Genomic DNA, 27,707 nt, shown 5'->3' with positions numbered 1-27,707 from the left:
AATGAAAACTAACCTGACCAAAATTTTCCCAAGTAGTTGAGCATGTTAAATTACATAAATTCTTTTCACTATAGTGGTGCACCACCACTACTTTAATTCAGTTTGTGGCTGCACTTCTACTTTAGCCACCCTGGGTACATGGGATTAAACAAGACTGCTTCACTTTAGGAAAAAAAACCCCAAACCAGTAAAAACCCAATCTCTGCTTAAATAGCTATATTATTAAACATTTATAAATAAAACTAGATGTAACAACTAAAAAAATTAAAAAGGTTCTACCAATATTCTCTTTACCATTACTTAATTTTTTAAATAGGTTTATTTTTATCAAGCACACATCTCTCAAAGTTTCAAATATGTCTAAGCGCTCAGAATAAAGACTTGAGTGATTATCAAACAATCACTGGAGGATTTAAAGAGATGACTAAAAAGATGCATTTTAATAGATAAATACCTTAATTATATTTCATGTAGCTATGAATAAATTAAAAATATAGGAATATAACTATTTTTAAATAGAAGAACTCAGCATATTTTTTTTTAAAGAAAAGCTTTTGTTAGGTCCTTGCAATATATTATAAGCCAATTTCTGGCTACTCTGTAAATATGCTGTAGACATTTAAGTTGAAGACATATATGGACAGACAGGACAATTTGCATCAGCTCAGCATCGACCACCTTGGAAGGATGAGAGAGGAGAATTTTGCAGTTGATGAACGTAATGCAGAGATGAGAAGTGTCGGACTGTGAAGAGGCACAACTAATAACAAACATGACAATAAGTACTTCACTAGAGATGAACTTCAGGTTTTGGAGTTCAGTAACCTTTTAACAGGGAAACTCATGATGGCAAAGAGAATACAATCTCTGTTCACCAACTCAGAGACTTCCTGTGGCTCTCAGTGAGATTTTGAAGCCATCCCTAAACAACCCCATAAGCATTTACCGTGGCATGAAACCTGCCAGACGTGTAACAGACCAAAAATGAGAACCGTACTATTCTACCGTGCAATTAAAAAGGGAAATACTCTGTAGCCATAGGATTGCCACAGGGTAAAAGAACAGTGAAAACCATTCATAGGAGATGGAAAGACTTTCTCTGTGCCTTGCACGTGTAGGAAGCAATTTCCTTAACAGTAATGAGAGGTACCCTGACTTGCCTAATAGCACAAAACTGTTAAAATGATCAGCTTCACACTGAGTAGGAAATGAGCTGACAAAGGAAGAATCATTTTAAAGGACCTTTTCTGAGTACTGCCACACTTTCTGTTATAGACAAAATACCGAAAAAAATGCTTCCTGTGGATTACAACTGCAATTTTTGTTGGAAGGCAAGTGACTCACTTTTGAACTTTTTCATTGGCCTCCTGTGAAGCTTCCAGGGCCTTCTGGAGCTTCAGCTCGGTGTCCTTTTGCTCGGATCGAGTCTGCTGCAGCTGAGCTGCCAGCTCTTCAATCTGGCCATAGGTTAGAGTCACAACATCCTCCCTTCCCTGCAGTCCACCTTCAGAAGTACTGAAAGCACAGCTAGGCTGGTTCTTCAGACTCAATCCTTCAGACAAAGACTTGTATAACCTGGGAAAAACAAATTATACATGTTATTAAATTTCAGTCTAAGGCTGAGCTGCAAGAATTAATTAATACATTCAATACGTCATATATTTGGACTCACATGCACTAGTAGCAAAACAAATTATATTTCAGAAGTGACAGAGAACAAAAAGAATAAACCTTTTCTGCAATGCTCTTCTAGAAGTATGTAACAACCATAAAAATTTGAAAAAGTAAAAAAAAAAAAATTCAGCAAAAACTCAAGAGGAAGTATTTTCCAGCTGTAGCATCTTGTTGATCACCTCTGAGCTGCAAAAAGTTTTTATTGTGATTTACATGAAGTTGAATTAATCAGTATAAGTTACTGATGTGTTAATAACTTGTGGAACACAGGACTCTCTTTTAGCAAGCAGATCCACCAGCTACAGGGGATTTATTTGCAAAAGAAGACTTTTCAATAAAATGAAAGGAATAAAACCACTACAATTCAAAAATTAAAATCAGTAAATCAGCAGGATTACTTAGTAATATGATTTGCACATGCTAATCAATTCTAAATGTCTCCATTCAGTTTTATCCAGGATTTTGAGGTAAGTTCATAGAGATTCCAAATCCAAGAGCACAGACCCAACACTCTTTCAATGAACAAACCAGAATATAGTACTAAATGCTTTGTATTTGTCAGAAAGTGTCAGAATTGTGTCAGAAAGTTCTGGACAAATCAAACATTATTTCAGTGTGGATTTCTAGTAGCCATACACACTGCTTAAAGTGTTCAAGACAGTCTATATGACACCTGCTAGTATGCAATAGCATATTTTCTTTCTCTGCAGTTTATTAAGGTATTTGCATGGAAAACACTGAGTGTTCCAACAGCCCATGAAGGAAAACTATAAATAAACTAAAATATAATATACATGGAAAAACAAAATGTGGATGAACTAAGAGAAATAGAGTCAGATGTTGACTTATCATCATGCATACTACCTGTGATTATCTGAAAACAATGTGAAAAATCTTCTCAATTAAATGAAGACCTATTGAAAATATAAATATTCATAAAGGGACATTACAATTCCTAGAATGGACTAATTAAAAAAAAATTACTCTAGCAGTTGCACATAAAATTTACTGACTGAAGTTCCACTACAGTTGAGCATTGATCACCATGGAAAAACACAAAGGTATGCAAATAATGTTGAAAGCAGGTTACTGAAATACCACTGCTGCCCGCTTCTTAAACACCTGGCACAAGATTAAAAGAAAAAAAAGACAGATGAGAAGCTAAACTGTTCAGTGAATATATGGGTCTGAAATATATGGTCAAAAAACTGGAGGATAGACTAAATATTCTACCTTGTTCACACTAGCTCAGAGTTTTTTTCCCAGAATATACAAAGAATAAAATAATTTATTTAGATCCTAAAATACTGGCTCTCTGTGGCTACAACCAGGCCCGTTTTCAAAGACTGGCCATGAAAAACACATATATACTACTACAATTGCAATATAATACTACATGTCTTGACTCATAACGATTGCATCTGAGTGACCAATAGATTGTGATGTATACACTTTGTAACCAGTGTGATTCCTCCAGATAAAGGCACTGTGATTGACAGATCTTTAAACAATTTTTTTTCAAAAGCATTTAATTTCCAGACTTTCATCAATATGTGTTTTTGTAAAATACTTTTATTTCATCCCTTCTGAAATTTACTAATTTGAAATTCCTTCATTCACTTGAAGATTATTTCTCTATGCTATAATAAAAAAATAAATGGGAGTTCTAGGCCTGAAGAATGGGTCACAGAAGTATTTAAATAGTTCCTGAATTTCAGTAATTCACATATTCTTGTTAGTAAGCCTTTTGCTTTACTATGGCAACATGCCTCTTTCCTGCTCCAGCTTGGGTCTGAGAGCTTCAGGAACCTGCCTTTGCTGTGTCTAGGCAGAAGAAAAAGTGACATGAATTGATATCACTTGTCCAGCTCCTGTAAAGAGTAAGAGGTTTTCTCAGTCACCAAAGTCAGAGTAGCTTCAACCTTGCAAAGAAATATCCCCAGTTGTAACAGCTCCCAGAAGGACTTGACTTTGGCTGAAAATCAACTTTATGAAGTGCTGCTTCTAAAACACTTCTCAGCTTGCCAGGCATACTTTTGCTGCTAGGTGGGAAATGATTTTCCACCTGAAGCAATAACTGAACAACATAGCAAAACCTTCCACCTAAAGGAACAACAAAAAAAAAAAAAATCCAGCAAAAATCAAACATTCCCTACCCGTTCCCTCCCACTGCCTCCACCCCAGTGATAAACATATCCAATGTTCCCAAAAGCATGTAGCTCTGACCTTGGTTTTCACCACAAATGTTTCTCACAGGTCCTGGAGACCTCTCAGGCCTCAGCCTGCACTCAGGATGGCTTTGAAGAGCGTCCCCTCATGCCGCTGAGTGCACTCAAGGGCCAGGCAGCATCAATACCTTGAAAATACTACCTCAAAGGTGCTCTTAGGAAATACTGCAATAAGATGGTATCAAAAAAAGCCCATAAGCCCTAAAAGGACTTTGAAATTTTGCTGTGAAGTGGAGGATATTAAATAGTCGAGTTTGCATTACATGTGAGTCAAGAGCCTGACAGCTGGTAGGCTGGTAACTAGATGACACTGCCCTACCATAGACAAATATTTTACTAGTCTTCTTTTGCCTGCATTTACACAAGGTAAGAGGACTGTGTTTTCTTCCCAGTACAACAAACCATCGCTCACTAATTTATCCGAAGGCACCAGCCATGGGCAGACTCTGGCACGCAGGCCATGGACCATGTTACAGTGAGAATGCTCGTTGCACACAATGCAGAGTATGTTCTTTGCACTGTCACAGTCCATCACGGAGTGTCACTCTCTTGTGTGATGTACCCATGCATTCACAGTCTAGAGCTCAGGAACCTCAACCACAGGTGAACAGAGGCCACCATTGATTTTCTTCTCTGTGGTGGTTGGGCATACAACTTCAGGATTTCACAGGACACTATGCTGACAGATTGGTGCTGATCATGCATGCCCAGACTCAATTACATGTGAGTATGGAACAACAGTGAATGGCACCTTGAGATTCAGTCTCTGGTCCTGAAATGATCTAGAGAAATCTGCAACCTCTGCCAGGGTCCTAAAAGCCTGCACACTAGATGATTCAAACATAGGTTCATTAGCTACAGTGAAAGCTTGAATTCACTACTATCCATCTTAGAATTTCTATGTTTCAACAAATAGCAATTAAAGGCCACTAGCAAACACACTTCTCCTCCTTGAGCCTCAGTCTTCTTATCTTTAAATAAGAGCAATCACAATGCTACCTTTGCAAAGTGCTCTGAGCATCACTAATGTCAAGAGACTCATCACTGCTGAAAGAGCTAAGTTAGATGCAGCACAATCAGAATTTAGGACAAAACTAAATCCAGATGGTCTTCTGGTGATGCCAACCAGAAAACATATTCCTTTCAGCTTCATTTTTACTGTCCAGGACCACTGAAGTACCCGTTCCATTTCCCTGTGATTAGCGTGGGAGAGAGAGTAGGACACGGAATTAATAATCTGAGCCTTTCTTGAAGCTGAAGGACTACCAAGATATGCTCTCAAACAAGACATAATTGTAAATCATGCCTCCATTACAAACTCTTTATTTAGGGAGCTGAACAGTAATCAAATCTCTTCTGTTCACTTTATGCAGCCCCTGGGCAAATTGCTCAGATAGCACAGCCTCATGTGAGTGATACGCACACGACATTCAGCACCACCTATCATTCCTCACATTCACCATGCCATCAAACAGACTAGGACCTCCACAAAAATAGTTTCTGGATTAACAGTGTTTGGTTGAAACAGAGCAAAACATGCATGGGACTGATGACTAGAAGGAAGACTTTTTGAGGTTTTTGCAGTTATAGTGCCATTCCCTTCAGCTAGAGCACAGGCCTGTGGTAATTGGGAATGGGGCTGTGGCCAAGCCCCATCCCCAGTGAGCTACAGCTGTGAGAAGCAGGTGAACAGCATTGACAGCAATGAGCCATGGAGTGCCCAGGTGCACTAACCAATCACCAAAGGGAACAGAGGGCACACAGATGCAATGCATGAACATGAGTGGTATAAAAGGTTGGGCTAAAGACTGAGAAGGGTAGATGCCTGGAGTCTTCTGATATGGTAAGGTGTTGCTCTGTATGGCTGAGTGCTTAAAGCCCTTTGAAATTGTATGGTGATGCCCTGTGCATCGCAGCTGTCTCAGCTGTGGTATATGCTGTGACGCAGACCCACAGCCAAGGAGCTAGCTTGTAGCTAAGAAATCCACCTGAATTCCCTGGGTACCTGATGCACCTAGGGCTGGGGTCTCTGCTATCTCTAATTGATTAGAGATGGGAAGATTGCAACTTACCTTTTTTTCTCACACAGGGATATGGTGCGCATGAGTTGACATAAGAGAACTGTAGATCTCTACTGTATCTCTACTGTAGACTTTATGTTTTAATACTAAATATTACTTGCTGCCCGTTAACATTAATTATACATCTTCAGGGTTCTGCAAGGTATCTGTGCTAATTGTAAAACACATATTTACAGGCTCTCAAATTTTTTCCATGAATTAGAGGACTGCAATACAGTAAACTATTGCAAATACTCTACAGTTTCCCCAAATTATTTTATTCCTAGAACCAAGCTTTCCATAAAATGTTCCTATCATGTTTTGACAAAGAATTGGCTGTATTAGCATATTTTAGCCTAAGCATTTACTGGGTGCACATGAAGGCTTGCTCCTAACTAAGTAAAATTAACCCAAAATTAAAAAAAGAAAAATAAAAAATTTGTAAGGTGTTTACTTTATTCCACTAGATTCTACAAGTAAGAATTTTGTTATCTTGTATCTGTTCTTTATTGTCAATTCATATGCTTTGGCTATTCTTAAATATTTGCTAATGGCTTTAGTTAACAAAATAACTTTAACTTAGTATTTGTAATACTGTAGTTATTCCCTACAGTAATGGATTATTTAGGTAACACTGCAAATAGAGAGGGAACCTTATCTATTAATCGAAGACAGAGCTGGCACCAAGAGTGACCTCAGTATGTGAATATAATGGACATCTAAGATGGTGCCAGTGACTCCATGTTTTAATGTGTATCACAACCTCCTGTCTGCTCTCCCTGGGAGGTGCAAGCATTTAGCAGAGGAGCCCCTGGCTCAGCTGTGGGCAACAGGCAAAGAGGAGGGGCACAGCCAGCTCACAGACAAGAGGCACGGCCACCTTCCCCTGCCCAGCCTGAGCTGGCAGCACCTGTGCCTCTCTGCTGGCTGCTGGGTTGACATGGATCACTGAAGGGGTGTGTACGTGGGTGGTGTAGAGCCAGCAGCTCTGGCCTGGGGCCAGCAGGGAAACTGCCGATGTCAGGGATTTGCAGAAACATGAACTTGGTGGAAGAGACACAGAGGATCTTGTCCTAAAGGTCATAGCGATTTATTTTTTATACTGAGACTATGTTTTCAACAACATTTCTGACAACCATTTAAAGAACAGTGCACCATTCTCCTCAAATCTAAACTGAATTAAGAAAGCAGTAACTCTTGGAGGTGCACTGAAATAACAACCACTGGCATACCAACAAAAACTGGTAGAAAACAATGTACTACTTTGTAATTTAAAACACTGTGTATTACTTTTTGTCTTTTTCTGATCATCCTTGCCAAGAGCTTCATCCTGAACACTGTCACTCATAAGAAAACCAGGGCATAAAGGAACATCAAGTCTTCTGACCAGACATTTCAGGATCAGCTCCTACTGTCCCCACACACCCACCAACCCAGTCTAGACGTTCAGCAACCCCTTCAGTTCCCACAGGCTTGACAGTACTGCTGGTGTGAACATTTACTCTCCAAAATGCCAACCATGGGAATCTTCCCTGATGACAAAGAATGGGGGCACTCAAGAGCCAGACATTTCTGCCAGAAGCCTTAATTGATGATGCCTGTCATCATAGTTTGAATTTAGATTTGCCTGCAGAGCTAATAAATTCTAATGGAGATTTCTTTGTTAGAAATTAGGCATGAAGTTAAGGCTAATATGGCTTGGGCCTTTAGTTTCCTTTGCAGCTTCTCACTGATAAAGATAATGGCATCTGGCTTCTATTTTACATGAGTGACGTACACACAGACAATTTTATTTCAAATTAATAAAATCTTTTGGCAAAAAGCAGGAATATTAGTTAATCAACTTATATTAGATAAATTGCAACAATCCAACTGAAATAAATAAGTATCCTGACCCTGAAAACTGAAACAGTCAATGAAGTGTCCACTCAGCGCAAAGGGGCATGCCATTTATAAATCTATATAAAAGAAATCTGATGGCACTGATGCGTATCATAATGCAGGCATCAGAATCACCTGAAAACAAGCTCAATGTAATGACTATGTGCTGTTGACTTTTATTTTTGTCTCCAGGGAATAGTGTTTACTTTGCTTTAAAATTTATATGAGTCATTTTGTTATGTGCCTTTTTTTAATTAGTCGGAAAGAAATAGCCATTTGAGAAAGAGAGCGGAAATCAATTCTGATTCGATGCCGATAGCTACTGTGCGATGTAAACTGTGTGTTCTTTCTAATTAAATGTAAACACGTGCAGTTCTAAAGTCCAGCAGTGATGACAACTACTAGAAAGGATTGCCTAAGACCTGGTCAACTGATCCTTGTGAACCTTTTGTTCATACCGTAGGCGAACTTGTGCAATCTGTCTCAGGTGAACGCCAGTTGTAACTGACTTTATTTTAGGTCATCTTCAGAGAAAAGACTTGACAAGAATGTGGAGAGCTCTGTAATACCTCCAGTTACCCATTAACTATGTCCTTCTGATAGCTAATCAATAGCATTGCATGGAGCCAAACACACTGCACTGAACTGCCCCTCTTCCAAAAGCCAAGTCTTGGTAAATATTTAATGGCAGTAAAGGTGTTTTGACTCTTATCAATCTGATATGTTAAAGAACTCTTGAAAGAAACTTTATCTTGCTTCTATCTGCATAAATAATTTGTTCGGTTACAATTTTAGTCTTATGCAAAAGCACTGAATTTAATGATCTAATGCTTTTAAATCAAGGCTTTGGACACAGAAAATGTAGTTTCAATCCACATGTCACAATATAAAGAAAACCCAAACTTTATTTCCTTGATAAAATGCCAACTAGAAATATACATCAAGGAACCTAGCCCTTTATACTGTACTAGTAATACTGTGCCAAACTCGTTCAAAACCTGTTATACAAGTGCGTATTTGAGATTTTCTTACAAAGCTTCAGTTTCTGAAAAATTCTTAACTCTTATTCACATCAAGACAACGTAGGATTTTTAGCTTCTTTTCACAGGAAAAAAACCCCTGGACTCTAAAATAGTTATACTAGGATCCAGAGATTTTTGTACCTATACATTGAATATTCCCATCTCCAAGTGGGTATATTCATGTGATAAGTTTTATTAAGCATAATTCCATTTCCTATTTTTTCTGTACGAAGCTGCCAGTCTAGATCCCTAACAAAGAAACTTTTGTCCTGATCTTTTCACATCATGCACGTATCCCTCTGCTAGAGCCAGGTAGGATCCAAAGACCACCTTAGACACTTGGATGGGCTTATTCCATGCCTCTGTGCTAATGTCAGAGAATGGAGGAATCCTCTGACTCTTTCCCACAGCACAGTTTTCCAGCCTCTTCTGTATGATCCAACTTCAATATGAGCCTAAGTATTTTGAAGAAACTGATTCAGCAACGGATCCAAGATTTTTCTTGGAAAATAATCTGGGAATAAAACATTGATAGTGTTTCAGTTTCCAAAATGTGAATCACCATAAATGTTTTCCCAGAAGAATAAGCATTACTTTTCCCCCAGTGTTTACATGGCCTCCTTTGTGCTCTTGATGCCATTCAATAGTCTTCAAAAATAAAGATCACAGGAATAATTCCCAAACACTGGCATAGATAAAGTGAACAGCCTGAGGTTTTCTAATCACTAGTAATTGCCTCTGGTGAAAACACTATTATTTAAAATCATAAAGGCATATAAATTAATCAAGCAGTGAAGTACATGGCACCATTTAGGAATGATCAGCTGAAGAAAGCCTGTTACTAAAAACCTCAGAATATTTCTTGTACTTAATACCATGTTATCTTTATAAATCAGACACGATCGTGAATTTTACGGCTGTCCTGATTTGCTATTGTGATCGCTTGGCTTAACTCCTCCACTGAATCAGAAAAGCAAGAGACAAAACTGTCTTGGACCCCAAGCTGGAAGCCAGCCCTGCCTTTCAGCATGGCCAGGAACATCCAGCTGAGGAAGAGAAGAGTCTCTCCAGGAGAAGGCAATTAGAAGAATGTGTTTCAAAGATGGAATAATTGAATATATATAGTATTTCAGAGAGGGATGATCTCATGGATGAGCTGAGTAGCCCTAAAGCTAGAAAAAGTAGCCCTAAAGCTAGCCTTCAGTGTGACTAACCTGCGAAGGGGAATCACATGAGGCTCTGCTCCTTGTCCCTACTTTCTTGCTGAATGAATGATTCAGTGGGTTAAAAAAATCTTTGCATGATTAAAAGAAAAAGAAAATGTAACTTTTAAAATTTGAGGATACTTCCTTTCCTGTCCCAAGAAAATAAAACAGAGATTTTGAACAGTTTTGTCTGATCTTACTCAAAGGTGGTACTGAAAAATATTATGCAACTCTGATGAAAAGCAAACATGGTGTACTGTGTCCAGCCCATGCCCAGCTTTGGTCACCAGACTGCCAGTAAGTGAGGTACTGATGAACTCTGGGTGAGTGTGCCCAGCGCATTTTCCCCACTTTCTTGGTACTGTACCCAGCAACATGAACTACTCTGCAATGGCTGGTGACTCACTAGGAGGACTGCATGGGCTGCAGTCTGAAATCTGTCCTCCACATGGGTAAAGACACCCAAAATGTCGACTAATGCTATCATGGCTTCTCCCATACAAAAATGCACTTGGCTTGGGGATTGCTGTGTGGATACACACTTAGCAACTTACCTCCTGAACGCCATGTAAATGACACAATGGCAACATATCACTACTCAGTAAGTCCTGTCTTACCAAGCTGCTGCTGCCAAACCCTTGCTCATATAAATCATACAGCTCCATGGACAGTTAAGCACTATGAAACAAGGCAGTTAAAATGATGGCTTAAATGATAAAGGGAGCGCCTGGGAAATTTAATATAAGGGAAGTCTGCTTCCCTATTGTACCAAAGCTTACTGAAGCAACTGGGCAGACTTGTCTGGGCCATTCTCCTTAACGTGAGACAAGGGCACATGCTAAGGGAATGATTTAGTGGATTGGGGATAAGAGCCCTGTCTTGAATTCCGTCTTCTATTTCATGTCTTCTGTGTGGTACTGAGCAAGTCACAACATGCAGAACTCAGCCTGCCATGCTGAAACTGGGAATAAAGTGCCTTTCTGTCATGGTTTGAGATGTCAAACCGTGACACTTTCCCTAGTTAATTTTCTTTAAAATCAAAGCTTTTGGGGTCCTGGATTTCTTCTTCTTCTTATCTACATGTGCCGCATCTTGGAAACCTGAGGCCCAGATTGGTTCAGGTCTCAGTGCCAATTATTGTTCATGGAAAGACACTAAAGAGCTAATTAACAGTATGCAAGCATTAGCAATGCACATCAATGGGGTTAACCTCAGCAGACAGGTTTGGGAACCTGTTTGGGATCCAGGTTTGGGAACTTAATGGAAAAAACAGTTTTTCACAAGTTTTTGCCTCCCCATTGCAAGTTCAGCCGCCACTGTCACCACTTGGCACAGGCAGTGACAGAAGCCTCCTGTACTTTGTTGATCTGCCCCAAGCACAAACATCCTTGTTTTCTGAGATGTTCTTTCTTTCCTCCCAGTGAAAAAGGCCATCAGCTGGATATGGCACATGACTGGAAGCCAAAACACACAACTTTCATACCTCTTGAAAAGCGAGACACTAGACTGGTGGCTGTTGGAGAAAAATCAGTGAAGGGAAGCTCTCAAGCATAGGGGTTGGAAAGAGGCTATAAACAGTGCTGAATGGATTTCTGTATCCTAAACTTTTTAAATCAGCTTCCCTCACCTCTCTCTTCCTTTACCCTCATGAGTTTTGACCATTGAGTTATAGAAATAAAATGTGTAAAAAATTAATATAGTTGTGCACTTTAATTTAGCTTGGTTGAAGAGGAAAATAATATTTTTCACTTTATGAGCAGGATTTCACAAGAAAAACTGCAGTTTTTCTTTCATTTCTCCATGACCAGCAGGTAAAGTGAAAAACTGTAGCAGGAAATATATTAGTTGCACCGAACCAAAGAATTAATTATTTTCTCAGGACCTGACAAGGAAACTGAATGAATATGAAAGCTCTTGTGAAATCTGGCCAACACGGAATTCAACACTCTTCAATTCCTTATTTATTTTTTGAACAGGACAAGATAATTATTGGTATGAATACTGCCTACTATGCTTATACATATGCAACAGATATTATATCCTCCTCTGATATGAGCAGTAACATTGCTCAAGATGGGAAACTAAATTCCTACATCATGACATTCCTCATTCTACTGTCACAACTGTAAAAGTATGGTAAAATGACTCCTTTGGTACAGACAGTAGAGAAGAAGAGCTAAATGGAAGAATATATATTTCTCTATCTCTATCACCAAAACCCTTAGGATGGAAGTCCCATTTACAGAATATGATTGAAACAAACAGAAGATTATCTGGATAACATTAAGATCCTGCCTACCTCAGAAGCAAAAGAAAGATAAATCAGATAACATGAACCTTGTTATCCATCCTTTGCAGTCTTTTTGGTGAAGGACAAATTAACAGAATTTCTTCCTCTTTGGTGAAAGCTCCTCCTAGTTCAATCTTCTTTAATGATAGTGGAAGCCATTAGTGCATTTCCCACTGCTTTGAATTTCTTTGTATCAAGAAACTAAAGGCTGTGGCCATAAGCAGGCGACCTTCTGGCTGCCTAGTACAACTAAATACTTCCTGGAAACCTTGCTGCTTCCTCCTGATCTCTGTGAATGGAAGACCAGAAGAGAAAAAATGCAAGAAAATATTACTTAATGCAGCCAAAAATATAGGCAAGACGAAAATGTTCCTTCAGGAATAAAAAGAAACAATAAATAATCTAGATGTTTGAAATCTTGGCCTCAACTTTGTTTGTTTCAATGACATAGATTGGGTATAACACAAATCCTTCACGGTATATTTTCAATACAATGTACATAGTTGTTACCTTAATGAGATATGTAAGATCAGGATCAATGAATCAACACCATTATATGCCCCAAAGATATTTTTTCGAGAACAGCAAGTGAGCGGATGTCATTCCTCTGTTTAATCAGGAGTTAATGCGTGTACAGTAATTCCTTATTTTCACAATATTCCTTCTGACAAAGATAACAACCATAAGAATGGCTCCCAGCTGGCTAAACCTGACATACAGGTTTTGTTAATAAAAAAATGCATGACTTAATTAATGAAATGGATCTATTAAGACTGTCCCCCAATCAACCAGAGTGGCCCCACCTACAGCTGAACTTCACATGACCTACCTTATGCAAAAAGAATTGTAATAACTTGTACTGGAAGCTGCTATAGAGGAAAGTTTGCTATGAAGACAAAATATGACTTAGAAATGCATATAATGCCCCTAGAGGAGAAAGCTCAGTATTTTCACTTTTACTCAGCGTTTTCCTTTGCACTGAATAATTGAAACCATTTTGCTAAACTGTGTAAAATTATTTCACAAAGAATAATTACATTTGATCTATTAGCACCTGATACTATCTATTGTCTAAATTGCTTGCATTCAATCCCTGAGTAATGTCAACAGTATTAACGTCCATTATAGAAGAATTAGCTGAGCAAAAATAATTTTTAAATGTTTGACATTCTTGTACCCTTTCTCTAGTGTAATGTTCAAAAGAAGTATCATTATGCCAACATATTCTTGGATTTTTTTAAGGCATGTCTATTTAAGTCTGCAAACTCAGGGTCTTTAAAATCACAAACAATTTGCCTGTTTTGTTTCTGGCAAGCATAAATCTGTAGCAATCTAGTAATTTTACATTCTTCTCTGTTCCCATCTAGCTGTCCCACACTAATTGGCTGTCCAAATTCACCTCCATCAACTTTGGCAGGCTCAACACCTCCTTCAGAAAACCAGATTTTCCCCTCCCCTCAATCATAAAGAGCTGCACTGTTACAAACAGAAAAAAAGGAATGCTGCAACATTTCTACAACAAAGTTGTATATATACACATTAATTTGATCACACACACATACATGCCCCAAACTGAACTAATGCAACAGCAGACACCTATTTTTTTTTCTCTCTTGCAGCCTCATTCCTATTTCAGAGATTTCCAAATTTGTGCTTGCTTTTTAGCAGAGGAAATACTATGAACTGTTTAAGATTACATTCTCACTGAAAGCAATGAATGCCACAGTCTTCTCCAGAATATAAAGCTACTTTCTCTCCTTGGAATAGTAACTTTACAGTAATTTGGAGGAAGCAGGAGAAATAGTTGGTCATTAAACATTAAATGTATTAATGGGGTACTCACAATGTATGACTCATCTGGAAAAGGCAGTTCTGTACTTGCATTTCAGAAGGATTGCTGCAATACAATAGCTACTGTGATAAATTTAGGTTTATCTCACTTAATATTTAGCAGAATCTAATAAAGAAAACTTAAATCAATGCACTTTCCAAAAAATGCATGAGTAGCACATGATTTACATCTTACAGCCAGGGGAATAGAGAGGCAAAGAAAAAACATTCCAAAGGAGGCCCTTAATTTCCACTCCCCAAATGGAGACCCTTAGGACTTGGTGTTTACAACTTACAGGGACTTGCAACTCCAGATGAAAACAATGAAAAATCAGAACACTCAAAGCAGGAATCCCTCAAGCACTTAAGCAGCACATATAAAATCATCCACTTCTTCAGACTCATGTTGCTCTTGAAGTCCTGCTCAGTTCTCTGGAAATCTCAGACCTGCAAATATGGGTGAAGCACTTGGTAGCAGTTGCTTGTTACACGGCATAGTTAGAAATGGAGCTTCTGCAAAGCTTGAAAAAATGATCCAAAAAACCCCCCAAAAAACAGACTATACAGGATGCTGGCTTGATTAGTAAAAAGTTTCATATGATGTCCTGGAATGGAGGGAAAAGTGATTAATGTAAAGTCTAATACATTAGGAGATACAAAGAAAGATATAATTCCTAAGGACAGAAATTTTGTTTGCTCTCAAGACATTGTGAATCTGCCCTTTATAGTCTTTTTTTACCAGTCCTAGTTGTTCATGATCTATTGAGCCCTATAATCATATCACTTTGATGAAAGCTTTGTGCATTTCCCTTACTCTGAAGTTCTGACTCATTTAGGTGATTAGGAGGCAGAACAGTAACAGAGATAAAATAACAGGACCACTTCAGAGCACACTTAAGTCACTGTGAGAACTCTCAAGTCCAAGGTAAATATATCTGTTCATAAGGAACTCCAGAAATGGAGACACTAAGAGAAACAGGCATGTGCACAACATCCTGGGCTTTTACTGTAGACTTTTGTCTTGTTTTGCCTACTTTGTAGCAAATGAGCTCTTAGGTTTTTTCTGAGGAAAAAAAATACTTTGCAGGAATCTGAAGAACAGAAACAAAATACTTATGTCTAGAGCTAGGGAAAATGTGACACAGTTCAGAAGCCATTTGTAAGAGCAGAGTACATGGCAGGATTTTTAGATGGTGGACAAAAAGGTTTGGGACATAAAAACCAGATATTTTACAACAAAAAAAAAACCAAATCAGCTCACCAAAATAATCAGAACCTGGAGTCTGATGTACCTTTATCAAAAAACAGTTACATCTTGCTTATGTTTATGATGAATAAAATTCACTGGCAGTTCAGGAGCAGGCAATGCTTCAGAGAGAGACTCTGAGGAAAAGAAATAGAGTATGACATTCCTGGGGTAAATATGGTGTGTGTGGGGAAGAACTTCAGTTGCTGGCCCCATCAAGTCCTGACAAAAGGAATGCAAGAGCTGTTCCCAAGGTGAAAGAAGACAGGCTGAACAATGTGGCTAATGGGATCACATTGAGCTAATGGGATCACCACGACTTGTTTTACTTCTGTTGGTGCATGTCAAAACTCTGATGTGTTTTAAAATACATTCTACAGCAGCAGGCTAAATCTTGAGGCATTTTGGAGAGAATTTACATATCTTCAGGTTTTTTAGCCTTGTGTAGAAAGTCTCTACTGGGTAAGAACACTTCAAGTTCAGAAATCTGCAAATTGTAAGAGCAGATTCTCTTCTGTCAGACAAAGAAAAAAAAAAAAAAAAGAAACAGAAGGCTTAAACATGTATCTTATTAAACAGGCATTTAATGCTGCTGCCCTCACATAAATCTGCAGAGGTTACAGACACCTCACACTTGCACAAGCCCCCCATTGCTCTCTTTCACAAGCCAGGTGTAGACAAGAGAATAAACGCAGCCACACTGTAGCACCCAACTATACTATCACACATTTGGATTTGGCAAGTACTGATAAGACTTGGGAATGCTGTAAGTAATATTGCTAGTTTCTTAAAGCTCTGAAAACTTGCTTGATGCTCTTGATTATTGTATCCTCAAAGTATTCTAGAATTATCCTTAGTCAACACATAAGCATTTAAAAATAAAATTATACAGGTCAAAATGATTCAGATTTGGCACCTACAGTTAAACTATTGCTCCAGAAAATTACTGTTTTTTCAAAGGGGCACTTGTGGGTCCCTTCCCAGCTCCCTACATGCAAACTCAGGTGTCTAAATTTGCATATATGAGACTGAAAATTTTGGCCACACTGTTTAACAGGCAGATCTGCTGGGAGGTCTCTTGTAACCAGATTTTTTTAAACCCTCATATTTATTGGACAGATACTGGCCCAATTCCAATCCACACTGCAAATCCAAAGAAACAGCTCAGAGCAAACCAGCAGCCTTATTAGCCTTTAAAGATTTCATTTTCAAGAACTCAAGACCCTTTATTGACTAATGAAAGGTTGGGTCCCCAAGCCCACAGACTGATGTTGCTTGGAACATATTTTAATCATTTTGGAGTGCTAGCAGCCATCTGTCTAAAGAGCTTTGATCACATAAATGCACTCTGAACTGCAGCTCCTTCCGACTCCAAAGCCTGTCCAAAAGCCAAAGGGAACCCACAGGCATGGCAACTTTGAGACAATTCAAAGCCTTGCAATGTGATAAGGCTGCTTTTATTATTTAGCACATCATTAGATTTAATGACACCACAGATAAGAGATGCACTAAAAAGATACCATTGTCATCGCCTATCTTATAACAGCAACATCCAACTGTGACTTTGCTTTGTTTCTACCCAACACTTGTTACTTACTATGCTATTTCAAAAGAATACTTAAATGAAACAAAAGGATTTCTTTTCCTGCTGCAAACAACAGAAATAGTAAATGCCCCCAAAATATTAGGGGTTTGTTTTTTTAATACATTCCTGCTTAGTTAAAAAAAAATAAACAAAAAACACAAAAGAGAAGCAGAGAAATCCCAAATAATTTACAGTTTAGACTATTGACTGTTGGGCAGATACCACTTGCATATACCAGCCTATTTTGACCAGCACTGAATACAAATTTACATTGAAAAGAGAGACATCCATTACAGTTACAGCTCTTAACATTATAACATTTCTTAATGTTATACAAATTTTACACAATTGCCATTATTATTTCCTACTTTTGAAACAATTTGGCCATTTCCAAGCTTATTTTGTGGTGATCAGTATTTTTTGTTGTGGTGTCTTGTGAATGGTACAGACACATGCTATGAACTATGAAAGCTTGGCAGCAATGACAGTGTCAGGCATGAAGAAAATCTACTTTAATTACCACAGCCAAGAAATTGCTCTCAAAAATCAAAGCAGAAGCCCTAAGAGAGTGGTAAAAACTGCATAAAAATATCTCTCTTGATGACTGGAGAGACACAGTGGTGGAACCTGTGTGACAGAGCATGACTTTATTTGCTCCAAATGTCAGCAACCTCAGCGAGTTCAACTCTGAGATTACAGCGCTTGTAGGTTTCTTTTCATTCTGAGATCTCGTTCTTGGCTCTCTTCCTCAGGACATTAGCCACCAGTAACCAGGAGAAACTTGTAGTGTTGCACAGTATAATACTATACTTTCCAATTCACTAACTGTCATACCAAGTGTGACTTGCTGGCAGTGTGAAATAAATAAATAAGAAACACACCCTGCACTTTGTCATTCATGAAAACATTTTCGGGTGGCCATTCTGTACTGCTGATATAGTACAGATTAAGAGAAAAAAAGATGAAACCATAACATGAAAGGCTCAGGTAGTGGAAGAGCTTCTCTAAACTCTTTGCTATTAAGCAAAATACAACACTGATGATTCACTCAGTGTAACTCCCTCCCTCTCCTTCTGTGGCTTTTCCTTCCAAACACAGAGCCATAAAAGCTCCTCTGCTAGTGAGGCAGCAACCCCATACCACTGGTTACATGCCTGTCTTGAGGCATCAAGAAAAAAGACAAGTGGCTCTGTGCTAGTTCTCCTTCCTGTCATGACCATGTAAATGGCTGCTTCTAAGAGCAAACTATTACTAGTATGTTACACTTTACTCAAATATCTGAGCAACTCAGAACTGAGCAAATCCCAGCAGGCCCACTTATTCACTGGAAAACTGTGGCTGAAGCTTCCAAGTTGGTCTCTATTCTCCTGAAAATGACAGTTTTCACACCTATGCTGGAAGAACTACCCATACCAGATGAGTAACACATCATTATGGAATGCTGGACACAGGTTAAAAACCTTCCAAAACACAAGACCTCTATCACATTAGTTAGAAAAGCAGTTAGTGAGTGGGAAGTTAAAATGGAAATTTTTCCAGTAAAAGGCATGGCATGCATTTATCAGTTTAACAAAAGCTCTAAGTTTCGATGGAAATTGAATAAAGAAAATACCTTACTCTCGGACTTCTCTCTTTGTAAACAAAACAGATGAGCAGCCTTTTGTTTTGTGTTCTGTGACAGGCAGAGTATTTCTTCTGCCACCTGCATTCTTAGATACTCCCTAACATTTTTCCACTGTGAGCAGTGTTAAATGCAGAGTAAGAAAAGTAATGTTATGTTTAGCACTGACTGAAAATTGCTCATGTAGAAGGTCTTCTCACCAAAGATTTTTTTTAATTGGGAAATATAAAATCCAACATAAAAAAATATGCCGTCCTCCTGTGGCACATTTTTAAGTGAAAAGTTTTCTTTCACCTTAGTATTTCAAACTGTAATGCCATTTGATTTCAGCTCTTCAGCTGAAGAGAATTGAACTGAAACACATCAAAGTCATGATTTTTCAAAATAATTGAATTGACATTTTAACATAAAAACATGTCCTGGGAAAAACCAACAGAAAATGAAATGGCATTTTAAGTCCTCCTGACAATGTTATTACTATATTTCTAAATATCATATTAATAACAAAAGAATTCCCTTTCATACAATATTTATAGGGCAAGACAATTTTTTTACACTTTTAGATTTTCTTCCTAACTTCTCATGGGAAAATCTGTCTTCCAAATAGCTCTTATTACACACACAGTTTTCCTGTGTTTCTTTAACTTGCTCTAGAGAGGGCTGCTTCTTATTCTGTATCTGTTTTCCTTCTCTCAGTTTAAAGCAAGAGTACCTGCATTTTCATAGTCTCTAAAGGTGTTATCCAAAAGGGTAAAACTTCTTATTCAGTTTATACAAATAAAGCAGCTGAAGCAGAATTTAGTGATGTGATTAATCTATATTCATCCATCATTTCAACATTTCAATGGTAGAATTAGAATATGTAGCCTTTGTCTACACACCCTTTCTACCAGATAACAGATTTCATCATCCTGCATATACTCTGTATAGATTCTCCAATTTTGGTTTTGTGCATTCTTACATTGTATAGAATAGATATCAACTTTAGTGATCTCCTTATCCTAATTTTTACAAGTATTTCTATAGCAGTTTCATACTTTGTATTGCTATCTACTCCAAACTACCATTAGCAGTCAGTGGGTTGATTGCAGGTAGTTCTTCCAGAGACTTTAAACCTTCCAAGAACTCAATTTTATTACGCTTTAATTGACTTTGAATAATGGTTCCTAGATATCTCTATGTGCTTATTTCAAAAGCATGGAACAAAGTTACACCTCTCCCAGACTTTTCAGCTCACTGAGAAACCAAGGAATAGGTTTTCATAACAGAAAACCACATAGAGCAGAGTTAAAAAAGAAGGTTAGGGAATCAGCCAGGCAAAGGACAGCTGTGAACATAATGCCAGCAGGGCCCTGCATACAGAGTCGTGAGACCATATCAGCATCCAGTGGCAAGGAATTCCTTTCTGTCAAGCAAAACGTTGCTCTTAGAGAAGAACAGAAATTCATGTGAAAAGGCCCATCCCAGCAAAAACGACAAAGTAAATGTTGTTTTAGTTCACATTACCCCACGACAGCAAATAAGTAGAGAAGTCAGCTCAAGTCCTGTGCAATACAGTGTAAGGACCTGTGCAGCACTTCTAGCCTTAAAGTACTTGGCACAAAAAGCTGTTGGTCCTCAACTAATTTGAAAAATGTAAGAAACTTTGCCACTATAACAGCCAGTAGCAGGAGCAGTAGTGGACGTAGCACAGCACAGGGTGCAAATTAAAACTGCATCACAGAGCGTGTTAGGCACTCCAGTCCATATTCATGCCACTTCCTCAGTCCTGCTGCTTAGTGTTTCTATTGGCAAGGCACCTCTGAGGGCCAAGAGCCAGCCCCTGGAAACATTAGGCACAAAGATTTCATAAAGTGTCAGTCAGACCAATCCAACAGCAGCACAAGGCAATTTGAGTGTATTACATTCTGGTTGCAGGGATGGCGTGAGGTGGTTTGTTATTCCATCAGGTGCCTTGGATCTTTGACAGTTCAGTGTTTCCTCTCTCAAAGTTTATAAATCACTAAAGCTGAGTTAGAAAGTGTTTCTCCATGCTAATTTTTTTTTTCCCAGTGAGATAGGAAAACTTTTAAAGTCATGTCAGGGCAAGAAGAAAAACATTCAAATTTTTTTTTGTGTGTTTCTAAATGAATGAGAGACACAGAAAGCTTAAAGACATGCTGATGGCTAAAATATTTCATTGGAGGGCAAAAAAATTAGATACCCACAAGCCCACAGCAGGTTCAGATACTGCTTTGCCTTTTCATTGCCTGCCAAACTGCCACTGTAAGCATCAAGCCTATGGTACATACTGGAGTTTCTCTCCACCATCCTTTTTCTTTGCAAATGGTCAAATACTAACTGGAGAATGGATGTGAGTCTGGTCTGCCATGTTCCCAATAAATTTTTCTATCCACAGATTTATTTCTAAAGTCAGTGTCTCTGACTATATTACTGTTAGAAAGTTGAACAAATGCACCAAGTGAGACCATAATCAATTCCAAGCTGGAGAACAAGAAGTCTGGGAATGGGGCAGGGACAGGAGGATAATAAATTCAATAAAGTGTGAAATACACAAGGATAGCAAGGGAGGGCTCTGCCTTTACTGCTCACCTGCACCAAGCCACTGACAAATACAGCCATCTCAGTAGCACCAGCAAAACCTCATGTAGCTGCTTTCCAGTGAGAGCAGCTCACTGATCAGTCTTCCCCCCTTCGGCTGTCTGATCCGGTTCATGAAACAGCCCCCAAACCTTGGACTTTTATCTCCTGTGACACCAGCAAGGGCTGTGATTGCGCAAGCAATAAAGTGACAAAGGAAAGAAGTCACAGAGGACATAGGGGCTTACTAGTGGGAAAATGCTTATGAGACTGCAGAGTGAGAAAAACTCACCTAAAATCCCAATTCTTTTGGGGCTGCAGCACCTCACTGCAAAGTGGCACAAAACAGAGGAGGAGAAGACTGAACACATAGATTCCAAATAATCAGGGTGTTGGCTCCCCTCAACCCCACAATTTGACTAAAGATTCACAGAGACCTCCCTGGATTGCTGAGAGAAAATGTGTCTTTAACCAATCTGATTTAAAGACAGCAGTATTTCTCCACCCCAATTTTCTACTAATTTTAACACTCAGTTCAATAAACAAACAGAGAGACAGTCCCTGCCTTTCTTTTATTATAACAGAAGACAAATAAAAACCCTAGTGTTCCCTTACAAATTCATTGCTTTCTATATGCTTGGCTGGATCAAACTGGAGCAGGTTAGGTTCCTCCAAAACATGCATTACACGGTCTCCCACTGCATGTCCAAGCCCCTCTTTGGTATATAAAAAAGAACCTATTCTGTGCTTGTAAGTGGGAAATTTAATTAGCTGAAGGTTTATGTTTAATGTCAGGTGTCTGAAACTCTTCAATAAAATAGAAGTCTCTGCTGCAAGAACAGGAAATACTTAAAACACAACTGATGTCCTCTCCATGATCCAAAACTGCTCTTCAAAAAGAACTGTGTGGTTTACAGTGATACCATTGTGTGGTCATTCTTCTTAATGACTGTAATTACACCATGTTATGTCTAAAGCAACTAGTACTGACACAATGACAACAACTGCCAGAACAGAAGCAAGCAGACAGGATGAAAAGAGCAGGAAAATGAGTCAACGGCCATAACTGAAAAAGTGAGATAAAAAAAAAAAACAGGTATGAAAAGACCAGTTCTCTGAGGTAAACTGCTAGGACAGGTGCTTAAGGCAGCCTGCTATTACTTCAGAGGAAGAACTGAGATCACCACTCTGCATTAGTGGTTGCAGCTTCACTAATCCCACTGTCAATGGGTTCCAGTTAATTTGGGCTGGGAAACTGGATGTTAGAGCAGCCCAACCTTCTGCTACACATTGTGTTTCCCTGAGGAAAATCTAGACTGAGAGAACTCTGAAGAAGACTGAGAGATGGCAGAACAAACAGGCTGAAATGTTTGAGCAGGGGTCAGTCAGAGAACAGGAATCTGACTATTTAGGCTATTTATTGTATTCTGACTTGCTACTGCAGTGGCTGTGAAGATGAATATTGACTTTTAGGTAGAAATATTTATAGTTTTTAACAGCCCTTAAAACTGGAATGAAAGCAACATTCTAACAGCAAGAATTACACCATTCTATATCCATACACAGAGTCCATGGAGCATGGTTGAAATGGCACCATCTGAGTATTATATTCCATAACATCAGTCATGAAACTATAGAATGGAAGTAAATTAAACACACACAACTGTATCCAAAGCTTGAATAGAAAAGTCTTTTTATTCAGGACTAGAAGTAATGGCTTACAAAATAGCTTTCTTCATCTGTTTTGCCTGTTACAGGGTGATTCAGTTCTGTAATTAAGATGAAAATTGAGTTTGCCCCTGAGCCTATAAGTTCTTTATTTGGGGAAATAATAAAAAACCTTCTTGATTTCCTACTTTCACATTTATCAATCTCAGTCTTTAAAAAAAAATGAACTTCCATATCATTTTACAAGAGACTTCATGGGAAAAATATATGGACCTCCATAAAACTAACTGCTATTTAGACCATTTGCTTGTGCCACTTAAACATGATTTCCAAGTATTCCAATTGAAGTATTGTAAGCATTGAAACTTGTAGACTTAAATTCTGTTAGATCTCTTCAATAGTTTTTAACTCATAAAGTGCTACAACTGGTTAGGGAGCCAGAAAACTGCTGACATTGCATGCAGAGAAACTACCCCTATTGACTGAAACTTTGAATCTAAAAATACTTATTTCAGGTAATTGTACTTATTAGTACAAGGAGCCTTACTGAAGTTAATCTCCTATTTCATTGCTGAGAACCATCACATAACTGTAAAATAAGGCATCTTTTGCTCCCATGCTCACCATAACTTACATATTCCCATTACTTTGCAACATTATATTGCTTTTGACTGGGATAGAGTTAATTTTCTTCATAGCAGCTGGTATAGGGTACATTTTGGATTTGTATTGAAAAAAAGTGTTGCTAACACATGGATGTTTCAGTTGTTCCTGAGTATTACTCACACAGAGTCAAGGCCTTTTTGCTTTTCACACCACTCCAGCAGTGAGCAGGCGGGGGGTGCCCAAGAAGTTGGATACAGACACAGCTGGAACAGCTGACTACAACTGACCAAAGGCATATCCCACACCAATATGGTGTCACACTCAGCATATAAATCTAGGGGAAGAAGGAACCTGATTATAAAATTTCCAGATCACATAACTGAAAATATGCAAATAAAAAACTTGTGATGATGTTCAAACAACAGAGGTATATGGGAAAGAGGTAGTGAGATTAACACTGCCACGTACTTCAAAACTGGTTATTTGGATATAGCCTTCTTTGGTCCCTGAGGATCTTATGATTTGCATTAATCTCTAGCTTAAAGAGCACTGTGTGGAAACAATTCTATTAGTAAGAGAGAAATTCTATGCTATTCTTAACTCTTATGCAAATTATAATTTCTGGTATGTATTTTTGAGTTAGCATCCAGAAAACACAATTTTCTTTTTGAAACTTGACACAGAGACAACACAAGAAGAACAAACAGAAGCACAGAACTTGCCAAACTTAATTTGTAGCCAGCTTCTTGTCCCTTATGTATCTGAATTAGCTTCTTCCCCCTTTTTAATTCCATTTCACTTCTCTGTCCCTTCTAAAGAAGACTGAAATTGTTCTGGGATATACTTTCTTTTCAAAAAGTAAAAAGTCAGAGGGAAAGAAATGTTTCCTCATTATATCTGCAAAAGCTAATTTAAATTTTGGTTTAGGCCATTACGGATTTCCATGAAGCTCCAGTTTCAGTTAGGATTTGCTTTTCACTTCACCTGAGAAGAAGTGCGGTTTACTTCTTTCACAATTGGAGGAAAAAAAATGAATGTCTTCAAACACAGGCAGCTACCAGATCAGAGAATTGTAGAATAATGAGGTTGGAAGTGACCACTGGCAGTCTCCAGTGGAATCTAACTTCTTCTCAAAGTGATATCAATATGAGATCCCACCATGTTGCTCATGACTTTTTGACGTTAGACATTGGAAATCTCCAAGGATGGAGATGGTAAAACCTCTCTGGCAACTTGTTCCAATGATGGACAGCCCCTGTGGAACAAGTTTTCCCTTGTAACCTGTCTGAAATGCTCTTGTTTCAATTCAAGTCAGTTGTTTCTCACCCTGTTGTCATGGAGCACTGTGAAGAGGTCGCCTTTCTTGACAACCTCTGCACAGACTCTGTTAGGCTGCCATTAGGTCCCCCTGGAGCCAACAAAGAAAGGAATATTTTTTCTTTCCCAGGCTGTACAAGAGCACTACCCTTGGTCTCTCTTTACATTGCAAATGCTATGGTTTCCTGACTGTACCAGTTGCCCTCTGTCAAACTTTCTCCAATTTATAGATGTCTTACTTTTACTGGGGACCCTAATCTGAAGAGTGTATCCTAGATACCTAGAATCTTTCCTGTGGAGATAATAGAAGGGGATTTTATATTTTTCCCCTGAAGGTCTCCACTTGTTTCCCTCCTTTAGGCATGTCTGTGTGTACTTACTTACACATACAGATAGTCTGGACCTAAGTATCTCTCCCCTGATTTTGTATGATCAAATGGCACTTTGCTTTTCCTGGATTATGCTAATGTTAGTGAAAGTCAGGTTGGTATAGAAATGCACATTTTAATGTCATTGTTTACACATGTATGCATACAAAATAGTTAATATACACACATAGTCATTACTTTTGTGACCAAATCCTTGAAATGTTATTGTGTGTTAAGGCACAAGTACAAGTGATGTAGGTATTACTTGTATGCTTTAATGGAAGCCTCTAGTTTTGTTTTCTTTCTTTGTTGTTGTTGAGTTGTTTTATTTTGTTCTGTTTTGTTTGTTTATTTGTTTTTGTTTTCTTAAATTTGTTTCTTCTAAGTTAAAGGATGATGTAGTGTCCTGGTTCTGGCCAGCACAGGGTAAGTTTCTGCAGTAGCCAGGAGGGAGCATGGCTATGACCCAGAGGATATTCTGTACCATCTCATGACATTTTCCCGTTGGGGGAGAAGGGAGTCTTTTCTGGGGAGAAGGGGTTCCTTCCCATTGGGACAGTGTGGCTGTGGTTGGGTTGGGGTTAGAACTGTGCATGTGAATCACTCTCTCTCTTTTGTATGCTTTTAAAATTAATATTGTTGCTGTTACTGTTCATTTTCTTGTCTCATTGCTGTTTGCAGTAAATTATTCTTATCTTAACTCCTGATATTCACCTTCTTTGCCTCCAATTCTCTTTTCCATACTGTTGCAGGGGAAGAAGTGGGAGGGAGAAGGGGGAATGAGTGAGTGGCATGTGTTTTGGAGAGTCTCAGCAAGACCACTAAACTGGGGAGTACCATTCCTAAACCATGACTCATAGAAATCTCAGTTAAAAAAAGGAGAAAAAGAATTAAGTAGGATAAATGCTTTTTGTAAGGCCAGGGAAGACCTAATAGCAAAAGGAGCAGTCACCTAATGAGCCAAAATTGTTAAGCCCCTGTCATGCTGGGGCTTATGACAGAAAGTGTAAGAATCTGGTGAAGACATGAGAGAACAGTAGGTGAAGGGAATGTGCACCCAGCATTGTCACATTGCAGTTTGACAGCTCTCATGAAGATTGGAGAATGTGTGGAAGCCTATATTTTGCTCACTGGGGAATTATGAAATCCAAAAAAGAAAAGCAACTTCAGGGAATACAGTCTTGAACAGTAAATCATACAGCTAACTCACTTGGATCAAAGCAGCAAACTTCCACCCCAGTTCAAAACAGACTGTCTAAAAACACTCCCAGTGCTTGTTCTAGACTACCATAGCATGGCAAGCACTGTGAGGAGATAAAAAGACCCAGCAGACATCTATACATGTGTCCCTTTCACATACAAATCAGAGTGCAAATTTTCATTCATTTGGGATGGCTTGGGAAATGCACTGTCTACCTTGTCTTTCATAATTACTGTGGCCATCCCACCCTTGGCCTGGTACAGTTCCCAAAGCTTTATGCACATGTGACATATATTCTTTTCTGTTTCATTTGGCATGTGTTTAAAGTACTGTCACACTATTGGATGACAAGGGCTGCAGATGTTCATGTAACTTAAAGGAAACTGTAACCAAAATGTCAAGTTCATAAGAATCCTCACAATGGTGCAATTAATTTCTAACCAAATCAAAAGACAGGCCTGAGAAATTAAATGTTGCTGCTTATGCACTTATAGGAATCCTTGTTTTACAACCCTTGCAAGTTCAGCTCCAGGTGGCCTCTGGCTTTTCAAGTCATGTCTTTGTATGCTTAAGACAGTGTTTCCATACAGAGAGGTTGTGGAATCTCCATACTTAAAGACATTTAAAACCCCTCTGGATGTGGACCTGGGCAACCAGGTCTCAGTGGCCCTGCCTGAGCAGAGCTGGACAAGACGACCTCCAGAGGTCCCTGCCAACCTCAGTCAGCCACCCTGTGGGTCCACTCTGGAACACATAAGCCTCTAGAACAGTGAGGTAGGTAGGAGATAAAATCTTCTACTTTAGATGTTATAACTTGTAAAAATCAGTAGTGCTACAATAGCTCTTGCTCCAGGGGATAATCAGGTGAGCATTTCCACACCTTCTGGATAGATTTTGCAAATGCTGTCAGCCAACTTACAGTGAAATTTTGACTGATCAAATTAAGAGCTATAAGTTAATAACATGATACATTCTAATGCTGATTCCTGCAAGTCATTACTGTTGATATTTCTGGAATTTAAAGCATTTCAACAAGTAAATGGCTGTTGCTGCCTACTGTACTTGTTAACCATCAAATGTTAGTGCAAACTTGATAGCATAGGCCAAAAATGTGACTCAAAAATCAGTGAAAATCTCCTAAAATGTCTATAGACCAACACAAGCAAATTCCTAATTTCTAAAATATCAATTAAAAAAATTGCATTTCAGTTTTTAAATTATTCAAAAAAAACACCCCATTTAAACAACTAATAAGGGCACCATAATAAATTCTTTCCAGCTTGGTAAATCATACCATAATTTGTGCACACACTAAATGCTGACCA

At 38.5% G+C, this 27,707-nt stretch overlaps 1 protein-coding gene across 1 annotated transcript in view; it reads right to left on the bottom strand.

Moving 5' to 3' along the window:
- MIPOL1 (mirror-image polydactyly 1) overlaps positions 1 to 27,707 on the bottom strand; it is a 157,722-nt gene that overhangs the window by 21,961 nt on the left and 108,054 nt on the right. Inside the window, exon 13 of the mRNA XM_066552365.1 lies at positions 1,345 to 1,575. Within this exon, the coding sequence (XP_066408462.1) occupies positions 1,345 to 1,575 (231 nt within the window). The remainder of the gene's footprint in view (positions 1 to 1,344; positions 1,576 to 27,707) is intronic.

The sequence above is a fragment of the Molothrus aeneus genome, chromosome 6, assembly GCF_037042795.1.
Source record: "Molothrus aeneus isolate 106 chromosome 6, BPBGC_Maene_1.0, whole genome shotgun sequence".
In the NCBI taxonomy this organism is placed as follows: domain Eukaryota; kingdom Metazoa; phylum Chordata; class Aves; order Passeriformes; family Icteridae; genus Molothrus; species Molothrus aeneus.
The sequence above is the reverse complement of the archived record's forward strand: the minus strand, read 5'-3'. Positions and strand labels throughout refer to the sequence as shown.